We start from the raw sequence: 16194 nt of genomic DNA on the forward strand, positions 1-16194 counted from the left end.
ATCGATTACTAAATTCGTTGACGATTATTTCAATAATCAATTAATCATGGTTGATCTGATTAATTGTTTCAGCCCTAATAAATACTCTTCTCTCATTCACCACTGGTTACTCTGGGTGGGGTGGCGGCTGTTCAGCTCCAGGTCAGGTCCTCTATTAGATGTCTGGAAGCTTGAAGGTCCTTCTCATCTTTGTTGCAACTGAGCTCCTCTGGACTAAGATCTCTGTGTTTCTTTAGGTATCTTTTAGAGCCATTCTTATGTGTGTGTGAGGGAAGTATTTTGAAAAATATCCTACATGCGAGGACTTACAGGTACATATGGGGACATTAAACTGGTCCCTATATGGTAGTTCTGTTCTTTGAGTTGGGGTTAGGTGTAGGACTAAGTTGTGAATTCAGTTTAGGTTAGGATTAAGTACATCTTGGTAATAGTTAGGGTTAGGGTAAAAGGGTAGGGGTCTGGGTTAGGCCATATAAAATGAATGCAAGTCAATGAAATATCCCCATATGTCACGAAAACAAAGCTGTGTGTGTGTGTGTGTGTGTGTGTGTGTGTGATACACCATAGATCCACAGGTGGTTTAAACCCAGTATAGGTCATCAGTTCATCACAGGTACAAGGCTGTAAACGCTACTGAACACACACACTCATGTCTAAATGCATTAGAAAAGGACTAAATGACAGTCATGTTATTTGGACTTTGGGAGGAGTGTGATGAAAGCAGAATGCATATATGCCCCAGGTTGTGGTCCTAACCCAGAAAGTTTAGTTGTGTTTATTATCAGTGGATACGTATGCTCTGCTCCAATTCAATCTCACAACACGTCATCTCTAAGCACTTTACAGAGACAATTCAACCAAAATAATACAGTCATATTGGTTCAAAGTTTTCTATCTGAGGAAAACCAGCTGTTTGCATCGACTTAAAAACGGTGATACAACACTTTGACGTGACAGACATCTGCCAACTTGAAAACCCATTAAACATCATAGAAAATCTGAGAGTTTTAATGTTTACATTATGTTAAACTGAGAATGTTGTAAATTATTCTTGTTCAGGCAAACACAAACCCTGGCACTTTTTTTTTTTTGCAATCCTCTAATTGAATGTTCCCTTGTGTCTGGGCTACATTTCTGCCGTCATGTTTCTTAAAATTAAAAAGACAGCATATCCAAACATAATCTTTTTGAGAGGATTTGGGGGCCTTTCATTAATTTTATTAAGGACTTAAACTTGACTGAAGGTTTGTTTGAGTTATAATTTACTGGAACCTGTGGTGTGCCATGTTGTATAGATATGTATATCCATATCTGATCAATTAGTACTTTCTTACATACTCCCGTTTTTGAGAAGCTGTGTGTGTGTGTGTGTTTTTTCTTCTTCTCCTAGAGTAGTAAAAAAATTGCTGCCATGTCAGAACTTCAAAGAGAACTTGTTCAGATAATGACATGTTCGTATTTTCAAAATGAAAAATCTCAATAAAAATATATTGGTAAAAGAAAAAAAAAAGACACCATATAAAAACTGAATGCAGAGGCTTAGCCCTGTTTGCATTTTGGTTAATATTGCAGCCTCAGATTACTTACACGCTTTTTGCATTGGTTTAAAATCTCCCTGATGATTACCTGTGCTCAAATCCAAAACCCATTGTTTTGACTGGGATAGTGTGCTTCTTTTCAGCCACAGTATCGAGGAGGCAAATATTTATGAAAATCAGCTCATCTGTCCAAACACAGTGATATGTGATAACGCTGAAAAGACAAGCAACTGCTTTTTATTCAATCCATGTCAGTTTTAAGTAAAAGCATAAAAATATGTTTTCATTCTATGGAATAACAGATTTTGTTAAATATTTTTTGGAAACCACAAACAAGCTGAAATTATAGGCAACCAGACTTTCACAAAATTTTCCTGAAGACATTTCAGCACCTATTTCCAACAAAGACTCCTGGATAGGAGACAAAACCTCTTCAGAAAAACTGAGCGAAAACCTCTTTGAGTCAAATTTAAGCCTGATTTATGGTTTATTCACCTCGTTCAATCTTTGCGTTGGTAAATCAGCTCTAAACCATGTTCTTGCCATTGCTTTTTTAGAAACTCCCAGAAAGACTTCAGGTAAATATCTGTCCTCTCTAATATTGTCAATTCTTTTCTTTTTTCTTTTCTTGAGTACAATCTGTGATCTGAAAAAACCCCACAAAAACACAACAATCGCCCTGCTACCTAAGAACAAAGCTAAAAAACGTTTACTACTGATTGTACTCCTGACTTTAGGGGGAATTAAAGTGTAATTTGTTTCTTCAATGTTCTCCCCAAACATTACAGGGTGTTACGTTTTTCAAACATTCAAATATATGGGGCAACAGTAGTGTCGGATGATTGAGTGTGCCCTGCAACCGGATGGTTGTCGGTTCAAGCCCTGGCTAAGGCTTTCAGTGTTGATGTGTCCTTGGGCAAGACACTCCACCAGCATTGCCTACTGATGGTGGTCATAGGACCCAGTGGTGCCAGTATACAACTGTCTGCAGTGAAGTGCTTTGGTCAAGTCCTCTGACTTGAAAAAAGTGCTGTTTAAGTACAGGCCATTTGATTGGCTAAACAGCCAGCTCTTTTTTTTTTATGTGTAATTGATCTTGGATGTCATTCTCTCTTGAATTTGTTCATATTAAGCTATTTTACTTAAAATTAGGTGATCCTGAAATGCATCTTTTGTGCACTTTTGCTTAGGAGCTGTTTTGAGGCATGGTATGGAGCTAAACTGGAGCCATAAGGTTTGTTTAAAAAACTGTTGAAAAAAAGTTACAAAAATATTCAATCTGAAAATAGAATAAAATAGAATAGAAAATCCTTTTATAGTCCCACAATGGGGAAATTGTGGTGTTACAGTAGCAAAATAAAACCTTTTTCAAAACAATCGGGGGTTTTTTCTCAAACCTGTATGTCTTTTTTTTTTTCAAACCTGCAGAGAGAAAAACTTGAATCTCTTGGTTTTGATTTTTTAACAGTTTTTTCAGGTTACAATTTTTTTTTTTGAGCAAAACTTTTTTTTTTATATTTACAACGAACTTCTTTTTCAGCTTAAATTTTTCTTTCTTTTTTTTTTTTTTAACAAATTTTATGGGCCCAATTTAGCACCGTATACTCTAATAGTGAGCTTAGCACTAACTGACTGGATATAATTTATTAATAATAAAATTATCTTGCGGGCTTCTACAATTGTGGCCAACAGCCCTGGAGCTTTCCTACATCTACTAGACGATTTTTCATAAAGATATCAAAATGACATAAAGAAAAAAAATAATTTTATGCCGTCTGCTTTTTTATGTTGAAAGATGATCAGAATTAAGTTGAAACTCATGTCACGTTTACAGTCACACTGTTAGCAGGATAACATTTAGGTTTATCCAGTCAAAAACAAATATTAAAAATAAAGTATTATTATTTTATGTGAAATAGTCTACATCAAACAATATGCTGCTTTTTCTATGTTAAAAGTCGTGGTTTGTATCATAACTAAAGGAAAATCCTTTTAATTATTTTATTAAAATGTATATCTGTAGATATTACAGTCATCAGCCTTCAAGTAGATACGCGGTTCTGACCAGTGACGTCATTTTTCTGCGACGCACATTTTAGGTTGAAAGTGCAAGCAGCCATTTTTTCCAACCGTTTTTACATGAGTTTATGCGACCAGATCCAGACTGTGAGTTTTAACCCAGTCATTTGCTGTTGCATATTTAACGAACATATTTAAAAAATATTGAAGAGGGATATTTCAGAAAAGCGTGTTTGTTTGACCCCAGGTTGACGCGCAGAGCGGCTCGGTGCTTCACTTAGCTGTTAGCTAACGCTAGCTTCTGCTGTAAACAAACAACTGCATGCAAAGGCACAGTAGGTTCATTCTGCCTGTTTGTCATCATATTTACCTTTCATGTTGGCTTTTTTGGTAAATACAATAACGTCAGAAACGTAGCTTTATGATCAGTAGGTACCAGTAACCTGGATGCCGATTATCTGACACATAAGCCGCGCAACTTCAGTTTTGATGACAGTGCGAGCTCCTCCAAAATAGCTCGGAGCTCATTTGCTTTGGAGCAGGTGGGGGTTAGTTTTTAGTGGAAGCAGGAGCAGAACTGGTCGGTATGTCTTCTTTCTCCGAGTCGGCCTTGGAGAAGAAGCTGTCGGAGCTGAGCAGCTCCCAGCAGAGCGTTCAAACTCTGTCTCTGTGGATCATCCACCACCGCAAACACTCGGCCCTCATCGTCAAAGTGTGGCACCGAGAGCTGAAGAAAGGTGAGACCACATTTCCTGCAAGCAAAAAGAGTTTCTTTTTTCGTTCATTTAAATCTTATAGCACCCTTGCCATTTGAAGTTGAGCATCATTCCGGCTTATGATTTAAACCAATGCGTTGTAAAGTTGTGATCTCCAAGCTTGTTTCTTGTTCAGCAGAGTCTTTGTAAATCAGATTTGTTGAACTTGACCTTATGCAAACCATAAAAAAAGATTATGCTACTTGTATGCTACTTGATGTCTCTTAAACCCTTTTCACGTTTTGTCAGAACTGCAAACTAAAGTTTAATGTGTTGGGGTTTTAGATTACAAATATGGTGAATTGCATATATAGTTCATGTATTCTACTAGTAAAAGCCTTAATATTGTACTAGTATTCACTGTAATCAGCTCCCTGTTCCTTCAGTCGGCTCTCCTTGCCCATCCTGGCATTCTTGATGCTTCAGTTGAAAGATTGAATAGTTATCTTGGGATGTTGACAGTTTACGATCTTCTGCTTTAATCTTCTCTGTAATCATCTTAGAGTTTTTTTGTAGTTGATTCCAAAAAGATTCAGTGTCTTAAAACAATTTTTTTGTGTTTCTTAGCTAAAAGCAACAGGAAGCTGACATTTCTGTATCTGGCAAATGATGTCATCCAGAACAGCAAGAAGAAAGGACCAGAGTTCACCAAAGACTTCGAGTCTGTACTTGTGGATGCCTGCTCCCATGTAGCTAGGTATGTTCTAACAAGTCCACAATAAGTTTCTCTTCTTAGTGTGTGGTAAGTTGCTGGAACCAGTTCAGCCATTCCTTTAAAACATATATATATATATATATATATATATATATATATATATATATATATATATATATATATATATATATATACGGTATTGAATATAAATGACCTATATATATATATATATATATATATATATATATATAGGTCATTTATATTCAATACCGTATATATATATATATATATATATATACGGTATTGAATATAAATGACCTATATATATATATATATATATATATATATATATATATAGGTCATTTATATTCAATACCGTATGTATCTGTGTAATTGCATATCTAAACTGACATAAACTTGCATGGATCCAAGATTCCTCCTGTGTGTTTCATGCTCTGTTGTAGATATTCCTCCCTTTGTAAAATGATGATTTACAAACCTTTTTACACATTTTTATACTGTTATTTCACATGTATTGAAGTCTTCAGTTCAGCTTATAGAAATCTTATGCTTGTTTGTTAAGCTGGCTGTTATTCCCTCTTTGACTTTGATTCAGTTGGCTGTTTTCTTGTGTCTCTGCAGTGAAGTTGATGATGGCTGTAAAAAGCAAATGGAGAGGCTGCTGAACATCTGGAAGGAAAGGAGTCTCTACAGAAGTGATTTCATTCAGCAGCTGAAGCTTGCCATCGAGGACTCCAGCAGCCCCAGACCCTCAGGTTTGATGACTCAGCAGTGACCTTAATGCTCCGCTATGTGTTTATGTGCTCCTTTGCAAGTCTTACCATACATCCGGAACTTTTGTACACCCATTATTTAGACTTTTTGTTTTACAATCATTTTAAAACCTGCCTTTATCAATACTTAGGGAATCAGAATTGAAAACTGGTTCTTGTTCAGAACCGGTCCCGTGTGTTGCAATTCCATGTCACCCTTTGGCAGCCCGCTTAATGGTTCTCTTAACAGTTCCAGGCAGCACCACAGCCTAGCTCTGGGCAGCACGACTTCTGTCACGTTTTTTAACGCAAGTTACACAGGCGGCATTCAGTAAGCAAGTACGACGTGACCAGGCGTAAGTCTAGAAAAGAAAAACAAAAGAAATGCCGTCCCATCGGGTAAACGGATTGAAAGTTTGGATGTAAACTGGCAATTACATCAGCGGGAAGAAAAACATCCAACATGCAGAAACACCTGCGCACACAAGGTAGCATACATTTTAATGAATGCCAAGTTTTTGATGCTTCTGGACAGAAGCTAAAGTTACGACCAGCATGGAAGGCAACTCTGGTGGTAAGTAGCTAGTTTTATATCACTGGCTGTGCTTAATGTGGTTCCTACTAAATCAGATGCCATTTCTAGAAATAAACCAATTTCCTACCTCTCTTTGGGGTTATTAAACATGCTACAAAGTTGCTCCGCAGTTCAGGAAGTGAGAGAAATGTGACGCTCCTTTATTTAAATTAGGGGGGGATGTGTTTATTTCCCGAAATTGTACAGTAATGCTTTTTCTAGTGCTGTCAAAATTATCGCGTTATTATCGCGTTAACGCGAGGCCATTTTAACGGCGATAATTTTTTTAACGTGAGATTAACGCTATGTGGTTTTATGGTAAAATTTTCCAAGTACATCCCGCTGCAGCCTGCGGAAAGGCGGGGCTATTTTCCCCCAGTGTATGCATTTCTCATAGGCTTCAAGAGCGGAGCTCCTCAAGGAAAAAAGACGCTCATACACTGGGTAGCGCTAGTGCCTTTTCTTTAAGCCCCACCACCAACAAACAAGTTGAGTGTCTGGTAACTAGTAGCAACCTGAAATACGCTGAGAAAACAGATTACTGAGGTGAAATGGAATCTGCTACGGCACTCTTGCTGTCTGTGTACGCCACAGGTCGGTATCGCGCGTGTGTGTGTGTGTGTGTGTGTGTGTGTGTGTGTGTGTGGGTGGGTGTGTCTGTGTGTGGGTGGGTGGGTGTGTGTGTGTTCTCATTTTTGTTAAGAGGCTGAAAAGTAACTTTCTAGAGCATAGACTACCTCCATCTAGTGATGTCGGTCTATTGATTTTGATGTATTGATTGAAAATTGTTCATTATTATCTTGGTTAATTAACATCTAATGTTAACTGTACTACATTTTATAGCAGTAGGGTAAAATGCTTGTCTTTGTTCAAAAGACTGTATTAACTGTAAAGACTGTCTTTTACATCAGCCTGTTTTCAGGGCCTTTTTTTGGCTACATATTTGTTATTTTTTGCTACATGCCTCCCCATCTTCTTGCCATATGTTTCTATGGCATAAATCAGTGTCTGTGACCTGTTTTAATAAAAAAAAAAGAACATTGGCACAAACCTAGCCTGTATGTATTTTTTGTATGTCGTCGAGAGTATTTAAATGATTTTCAATCAGAAAAAAAATTTGCGATTAAAATGCGATTAATCGCGAGTTAACTCACGCATTGATGCGATTAATCGCGATTAAAAAAATTTAATCGATTGACAGCACTAGCTTTTTCATTAAACGGATGGCTTCTCCATTAGATTTAGATGACTGAGATGAGAGAGGTAGCCTGGCTGGCTCAGAGGCTGGCAGCTCCCGTTCAACTGCCTTCTGTTTTCGCTGAGGCAGGCAGAAATAGAATGTCCCAGGCGAAGGTAGACGAATGTCACCGTGCACTTACCAAGTTCATTGTTTCACAGAATCGATAAGAGAATCTATAAGGAATCGAATCGTTTCACAGAATCAACAAGGTAATCGGAATTGTGAAAATCTTATAAATTCCCAACCCTATCAATACTCGACTGCAGCTGTTGTCATAGGTCTCTTGCAAAATTTCTAATCCAACTTTTTACATGCAGAGAATAATTATTGTCTATTCTGCTTTGAAAGATATTTCATGCTCTGTCAGATCGAATGGATACTGTTGGTAAATATCCGTTCTCTAATGCCTAGAGAAATTAAACTTCTTAACTTGAACGGAACTTCCTCACAGACATAAGATCTCTTTGATAATCTGAATTTTTTAATATTTACAAGAGAAGAAATTAGAACATTAAGTTCTTACTTCCAATTATGGATTAGGTACTTTATATTAATTGAGCAGGAAGGTTGAATACCTTCAAGTTGGATTGTTTTGTGCAGTTTATCTGCATCTCTATCCGTCTATTGTAAACACTTTCATACAGATACCCATTGGAGCCATGCTTGTTGTAGTTTCTTCTACATAATCTACTGTTTGCTGAGACGCTGTTCTCCTTTTAATGTGACTCAGTGGAAGAAAAGAAGGCCGTAAAACGAAGCTATCAGAAGATCCAGGAAGACGAAGAGGATGAAGACGATGATTACAGAATCCACATGTCTCCACACATCACAGATGCCTCAGCCAATCAGCTGGTACTAATGCGTTAATAATCACTGACATATTACTTAAAGAAGCTGTGTAAAGCGGTGCAATTTTCAAATACTTTGCATCTTACTGTTAAAGGAAAGCATTTTTTTTTTTAGCCAGGGGTTAAAAACTTTGCTCATATTGAACGCATTTATCTTACATCCAGTGTTATTATGTTGCTCTTCTGGGCTTTTTTGTTGATATTTCCTTAAACTAGTTTCCAAGTCAAGTGTAAAGCAGCTCAAAGAGGCTCCATTAATTTTTTCCTCATTTGATCTCATCTGTTTTTATTTTTATTTTTTATTTTTGCTGGAGTTCCCATTTTAACCCGTATGTGTTTGATCTTGAACCTTTCAGACTGAGGAGCTGGTTAAGGCTCTGCAGGATTTGGAGAACGCTGCATCAGGTGACGCAGCTGTTCGGCAGAAGATCGCCTCCCTTCCACAGGAAGTTCAGGACGTTTCCCTCCTGGAGAAGATCACTGGTAAGCTCTGACAATCTATTTCTAAGATAGATTTAGATTGTATTGTTTATGTAGCTTGGATTGATTTTTACATGGTTTTGTTTTACAATGCAGCTGAAGTTCATGATTGAAATATAACCCAGAGTTACTGTTTAAAGGAATAGTACACTCAAAACATAATTAGCCTTCATTTTCTCCTCACCCCCATGCTGATCAACACTCTGGAGTACTTTTTTGATATCTCAAATGCATCTGGAGATCTGGGAGGCTTCTTGCTGTCTGCTGACATTCAAATAATGGAGGTCTATGGTGCCCGAGGCAGAAAGGTCCATAAAAGTCCACAAAAAACGTGTCAATATTCCTCCATACTGCTCGTCCAATGTATTCCAAGTGTCCTGAGTGGGTAGCATCCAGAATTTACTCAAAACGAAGTCATTTAGAATGTTTTTAGAGCATTAACAGTAGTGTATAGGATTTCCTAAAAGCGCGTTCACGAGTCTACGGAAACCGCGGCAGACCAAACCAGATGAAAGTGCGCATTCAGCTCGGCAAAGAACTCATGCTCTTCCTCAACACTGAAGTCCTCAGACATTTTTCTTTCGTTGTTTCTTTCTTTGCACAGGTAAACAGCAAATTTCTTCTTCTACGCTTGCATTATTGGCAGAGCAGACGCTGAATGCTCACTTTCATCTGGTTTGGTCTGCCGCGGTTTCCGTAGCGTCGTGAACGCACAGACGCACGCTTTTAGGAAATCCTATACACTACTGTTTATGCTCTAAAAACATTCTAAATGACTTTGTTTCGAGTAAATTATGGACGCTACCCACTCAGGACACTTGGAATACATTGGACGAGCAGTATGGAGGAATATTGACACGTTTTTTGTGGACTTTTATGGACCTTTCTGTCTCGGGCGCCATAGACCTCCATTATTTGAATGTCAGCAGACAGCAAGAAGCCTCCCAGATCTCCAGATGCATGAAAGGCTAGACAAAATGAAGGCTAGTCATGTTTTGGGTGTACTATTCCTTTAAGAATTTAGTTCCAAAACAAATAGAAATGTAAAGATAAGAAGTGAATATTTAACAATAAATTGTTAAACATAGTGTCTAGTATAAATTCTAAAATCACGTCATTTATTTTAATGTAATCATTCAGCTTGGTTGAATATTAGTATTATAGATATTATTAAACACCCCACAGGACCAGTTCATGCTGAGAAATAAAGAACAAAATCTACCAAATTAATGTATCTGAGAGACTATGAAATAGTTCAACATTTTAGCAGATTATTATGAAAACTTAACGATCAAACTTATTTTTAATTCAGACAAGGATGCAGCAGACAAGCTGTCTAAAACTGTGGATGAGGCCTGTTTGCTGCTGGCGGAGTACAATGGCCGACTGGCAGCAGAGCTGGAAGACCGCAGGCAGCTTGCTCGCATGCTGACTGAATATATCAGCAGCCAGAAGGAGGCGCTAATGGAAAGGGAGAAGAAACTAGAGGTAAAGTATGTCTTTGTAAAAAAAAGAAAAATAAAGTAAATCTACATCAATGGCCTGTATTTATCAAAGTTCTCAGAAATGTCCTTATATTTGTGTTTAAGTGTGGATTTAATTGTAAAAAATCAGCCTGGAAGTCATTTAAAAGGGCCAGAAATAAAAATCCATGTTTAGTCCAGTAAGCCTTCATTTATTTTTCTCATCAACGATGCCTGAAATATTCAAATATATTAATGCTGTGGATTAAAAACAGTTTATTTTTCAGTTTTTTTTTTTTTTTTTTGTTATTGTGGTGACAATTTTGAACCGGATGGCAGTTAATTGAGTAGTTATTTATTTTATTTACAGTACCCTAAATTTGCTAATGGATTCCTAGAGGAAACCTGTTTTGAAGGAAAGGCAAACACTGTCGCTTACTGAGTTATTTGTAGGAAGAAAACATAAAAGGAACCTTTAGTCCAACATCAGGAAAGAAAAATATAGGAGGATATATCTGGACTTTTGACTGCTTTTCATCTAGGCTGCATTCACTTATTATCTGACTTTAGAGAAATGCCTGAAATAATATTTACAATTATACATTTATAACCCCAACAATTTGTATAGAGGGATGTTTATTCATTTTCTCTTTTATTTGTTTTACATAGCTTAGATCTAAACCCTTCCTTATCTTGTCTCCTCTGTATATTAATGGAGGTCCTAAATTAACGGAGATAAAAATTATCTCTCAAAGGATTTTTCCCCAATCATTTATTTTATGTAAATTATTAAAGAAGATAGTTTGTATTTTTTTATTAATCTTTTCATCCTGCATAGTTAAGCTCTATGTTATGTATTGGTGACTTCCAAAAAATTGCGACACCTCTTGAGGTGTTTAAAAATACCAGGGAGAGTAAAAGTGAATGCATTTGATCATTTCAATTTAGTTTCAATTCAAGTTTCTTACATGTTTTATATTTGCAACAGAAAATGACTCTGAGAAAGTTGATAAACATGAGTCCCGGTCTGGGTGATCAGCTTGGTGTCTTCTATCTTTAGCTTCTGTCATAGTTACATCAGTTGATTATTGTGAAAGAGTAGCTTAGATAAAAACCTCTTAGATGTTTTGTTCAATCACTGAATTGATTTCTGTTCATAATTCCGTACCTTAATACTTATGACTCAAAGTGACCCGCCATAAACAAATTCAAATGCATTCAGAAATTATTTTGAGACAAGGAATCTGTAGAAGAGCATCATGTTACAAATAATTACTGGATGGATGAGCCTTAGAGGGTTTCATTAGAAAGAAGCAAACACTCAGGGAGTCAGATTAACTCTTTGCTTGTTGTATTAAAACAGAGTAGAGCAGAAATTATTATTAAATGCATGAAATCAACTCAAATATTTATCGTGACCCTAAAATCAAAACACAAAATGTTCTTTATGGATTTAAATAGTTGTATTCAAGAGAATAGGTTGCTGAGATAAATATCCACCCTTGTTGAACATGAACCACAGTATGTACTTAATCCAGTCGTTAAACTCTTAATTTTTAAATTTTTTTTTTTTTTATTAATAATTATAATTTAGAGTGCAAGAAGTGGCCAAAGCATCTCCAGATGTCGCAGAATTTACCGCCACCTATAGGCCTGGAGTGCCAAATGATTTCTTCTGTCTCTCATTAAATGTAATGTTACCAAACACTGGGTGCCTCTTCCATTGTAATACATTGGAATCTGCTTATAGTGATCACGTTAGTCCAGAGCCAATTTGAACACTATTATCGGTTGATTACTATATCCAAATTTACCGTTATTTCCCTAATTTTCATGCAGAATATCATCTAAATGCCATTTGTATGGTTTTTTAATGAGAAAAATGAAAGGAAACTGATAGCTTGCGCATTTACTGAATTTTATTACAATGCCAATCAAGTTTAATTACAATAAACTGCGCTGTGCGCAGACATAACTCTGGTAGTCTGGTGCCACCGGTGAATTTTTTAAACAAGTCTGAAGTTTGAAACAAACTGTTTCCTAGAACAATAACATGGAATATCTTCTATGTTGTTGTTCTAGGAAACTGTTTGTTTCAAACTAACCTACGTCTGTTTTGTGTTGCGGATCTGCTACGCCACATTAAGAAATCACTTCACATATTTATCCATGGTTCCCTGAATCAGAGTGTTGTCCAATACCGAGTTTACTTCTTTTTCAAGATGATGTAAAAGGTCAACGTTTTTGAAACCTACATGCAGGAGACTAGTCTTTAAAATGCAAACTGCATCCCTCATCTTAGCTCTGGAAGAGACAACAGTCTCCACATCTTCATCATCCTCCTCCTCGCTGCGCGCAGCACTGGTACCCGCACCAAAGCGCTCTTGTGCCTCCGCGATGATGTCCTCATCCGTCACAGGCTCTGACACCGGAGTGCTGTCATAACTTTCGATCCACTTATTAATTATTTTTGCACATGTTTACATTCATAAAACGACCAAAAATAAACACTATGAGCGGATTTCTTGATTACTATACACAAATTATATAAAAAGCATTTGTATAGAAAATACTTTTGTCCCAAGCCTTTTGAACATTATAAGCGGTTGATTACTATATCCGTGACCACTATAAGCAGATTCCACTAGGCTTGTCACGATCCGATCCACGTATCGGATCGGGACGCCGATATTGGCAAAAAAATGCGTATCGGCAAAGCATGTAAAATCCCGATCCAGACTGCCGATCCAGTTTTTAAAAAAAAATCAGGTCCGTATTTTCCAGTTTCGCCGATTGAAACGAGCCAGTGTTTCCCTGTTTTGCATTTTTATTAAAACTTACAGTAATACTTGCACCTTTAACTGTTTACGGTTTTACTGCTCACTGTGCAATTTCAGATTGCTATTCGTAATTTTGTCCAGTTTGTGTTTATCTCTTAATAAACAGGTAAGTTTGTTGTTACCAAGCATTGTGTTTTATTCAATCTCACCTAATTTAGTTGGCTAGATGTTATCAAGAGTAGTAAAACCCTTTTCAACATGAGTCTTACAACTAAGGCTAAATACTTTAACTTAAACTTAAATACATGCTCGGATAGGCTGGTATCGGCCAGTATCGGTATCGGATCGGAAGTCCAAAAACAATATCGGTATCGGATCGGAAGTGCAAAAACCTGGATCGGGACATCTCTAGATTCCACTGTACTGAGCTTATATTGGAAACGCATTTAATTAACAATCCTTGGAACAGAGCATCTGTTTGGTTTTCAGTTGTGCACTAAATGCTTAAGATTTTGACAAAAAATATACTGTTTTGTAAATTCTGCCTGCATATATTTTTATTTCAAATGAATGACAAAATATTTTTTGAGAAACTGTCAATCAATGCGCTCCCTGCTGTTGCCCTCAGGAGTATAAACAGAAGCTGGCGAGAGTGACTCATGTGAGAAAGGAGCTTAAGTCCCACATCCAGAGTCTACCGGATCTGTCTCTGCTGCCCAACGTCACCGGCGGCTTGGCACCTCTACCCTCAGCGGGAGACCTCTTCTCCACCGACTGAGAGCTCTTAGGTTGAACAGACTACTGGAACGTCCCTCCGCAGCCAACCTCAGCCCCATGTTTGAATAACAAGGATGCTCCTGGCTTTGCCTCCACCTTGAAGGCATGTGTGGGAAAACTTCTTACAGAAGAGTAGCTGCCTACGCCACCTGCTAACTCAATCCTAGCGGGACAAGGAGGAGACATGAGAGGCAAAGCAGAGAACTGAGACTCTGTCCGACCGGATTCTACGCCACCAGCCGGGAAGTTTGGTTCCTGATTGTTTTTATTTTCTTTTAAACCCTAAAATGTTTCAATTAAAGCCTCACCCTGTGTTGTATGTTTTTCCAATTCCTCTAGGTTATGGCTACAGTCTGAAGAGGTTATTATTCAATAGATTGATTGTGTTTTTTGTTGGCTTTCTGTTTGTGTCTCTTTATCAACGCTCGGCAAGACCAGATGTTTGATGTGAGTGAAAAGATCATGTTTGGTTCAGCATGTTTGGATATTTTTCTCATCTGTTACATCACATCTTCAGTTTAGTAACATCTCTGAGTCTGCCAAACCAGATTTGTTGAATAAAAGCATCCAAATAGAAATGAACAAATTTAAAAAATACCTTGTAGTCTCCTGTTTTTGACCAAACGAGGATCCCACCCAAAAGTCTCCTTTTTGTGCTTTTAGCTCAGGCTTAAGCTCTGACTTTGGTTAAGTTCAGTAATGTGTGATATGTTTGATTTTTGCAAAAACAAGCTGCATCATTTTTTGTTAAACAGATTTGTTTTGTAGATGAGTACATCTGAAATGCTACAACGGGAAAAACGGTTACGACTAAGAGAAAATAAAGCCTTATGTTGCACGATTAATTAGAAAAAGAATAAATTTTGCTGTTAATATCTGAGTTTGAGCAGAAAAAAAATCTGAACATGAGAAAAGCTTATAGGTAGTTATAATTTCTTACCCCAGAGTATTGATATCCTTAGGCTTAAAGGTTTTAAATGAAATATTTATTTTGCTCTTTTATCAAATTTTTAGGTTTCTATGTTCTTTTTTTCGGTTTAGGTTGCTCTGTAGATGAGTAGCCACTGCTGAAGTGCTTAGTGTTTAAATAAACTGGAGAATTAACCCTGATTTCATATATTTAGCTTAATATGAATGCACTTCAATTTTGGTTGTATAATTGCTGAATAGCATTTCTACATATAGGTCATTAATATTTCACCACAGAGCATTTAATTTATGCTTTCTGAGAAATCGAACAGTTCCTGCTGAAGTTTCCCGCGTTGTTTTTTTGTTTTGTTTTTTTTGTTAGAAAGGATTTTTGAAAAACTTTTGAAAATAAGAAATGCTGTTTACTGAACTTTGAGTCTTCTGGCAGTTCGTTTTTTTAAAGCAGTAAGGCTAGCTAAAAGTAAGCTAAATGGTTTAATTTAGATTGAGATCAATACACCATAGAAGTCCTAAACAGATGTTTTTGGCTTATGAAAAGAGATTTAGTTCGATTTTACTCTCCAGTGTACCCAATAAGTAAATGTTTGGATGCTTTCTTTCCATCCAGCTGTTGTATTTCGGTCTTCAGAGTAACACTGCTATTGGGACAGCCCTGGAGAAGATCAGGTTTTCTCTAATGAAAGTGATTTAGTGGATGCTAATAAATTGGAACCAATTAGAATAAAGTACTGGTGGTATTTGAACTTATTTTGGTTACTTTTGTGGAACAGTGACCATTGATTGTGGCTGTTTTATTGGGTTTCTAATCTCGCCAACTACAGTTTTAATACTTTGGATTGGGAAAATCTGGGAACCCCTGTTCTGTTAAACAATTTACTCTGTCTTAAAATTCTAAACTAAGCTAAAGCTTTTGCTTGTTTGAAATATAACACTTTTGTCTTTTTAATATTGTTTTGAATTATTTCTGCAATGAAAACAGCAACATTCCCCTGTGTGCTGTTTCCCCTGTTCTGGTAATCTACCTTTAAGTACAGTATGGCCAAATAGGAGTTATAAAAAAGAAAAAGAAAAGATGTCTTCCTGTTTTTCTCCTCTCTTCAGTTTTTAGATATTTTTTTATTTTACAATGAAGTGTTTTATGCAGATACTATTTAAAAGAAAAACAATTTACTAGGATAAATATTTAAAACAATTTTGCATAAAAAGAGGCTCATGTACGTTACAGATCACTGCATGAAAATGCAAACATTAAATTGTCCATCCCTCATGTGACTTAATTAACTAAGATGACCTACAGGAGATTCTCAATTAAACCAGGAAAGATCAAACCTTAGTATTTTCTTTAAAAATATGTTTTTATGT

General features: G+C 36.7%; 1 protein-coding gene across 1 annotated transcript; it reads left to right on the forward strand.

Moving 5' to 3' along the window:
• The first annotated feature begins 3631 nt into the window (after positions 1-3631).
• rprd1b (regulation of nuclear pre-mRNA domain containing 1B) lies at positions 3632-15778 on the forward strand. Its single transcript, XM_038303574.1, has 7 exons — positions 3632-4294; positions 4880-5009; positions 5610-5743; positions 8285-8406; positions 8759-8885; positions 10195-10370; positions 13754-15778. Exons 1-7 carry the CDS (start codon positions 4144-4146, stop codon positions 13901-13903), a joined length of 990 nt encoding a protein of 329 aa, XP_038159502.1. The 5' UTR covers positions 3632-4143; the 3' UTR covers positions 13904-15778.
• The last annotated feature ends 416 nt before the right edge of the window (positions 15779-16194 follow it).

The sequence above is a fragment of the Cyprinodon tularosa genome, unplaced genomic scaffold, assembly GCF_016077235.1.
Source record: "Cyprinodon tularosa strain WSP-4 unplaced genomic scaffold, ASM1607723v1 ctg513, whole genome shotgun sequence".
Classification (NCBI taxonomy): Eukaryota; Metazoa; Chordata; class Actinopteri; order Cyprinodontiformes; family Cyprinodontidae; genus Cyprinodon; species Cyprinodon tularosa.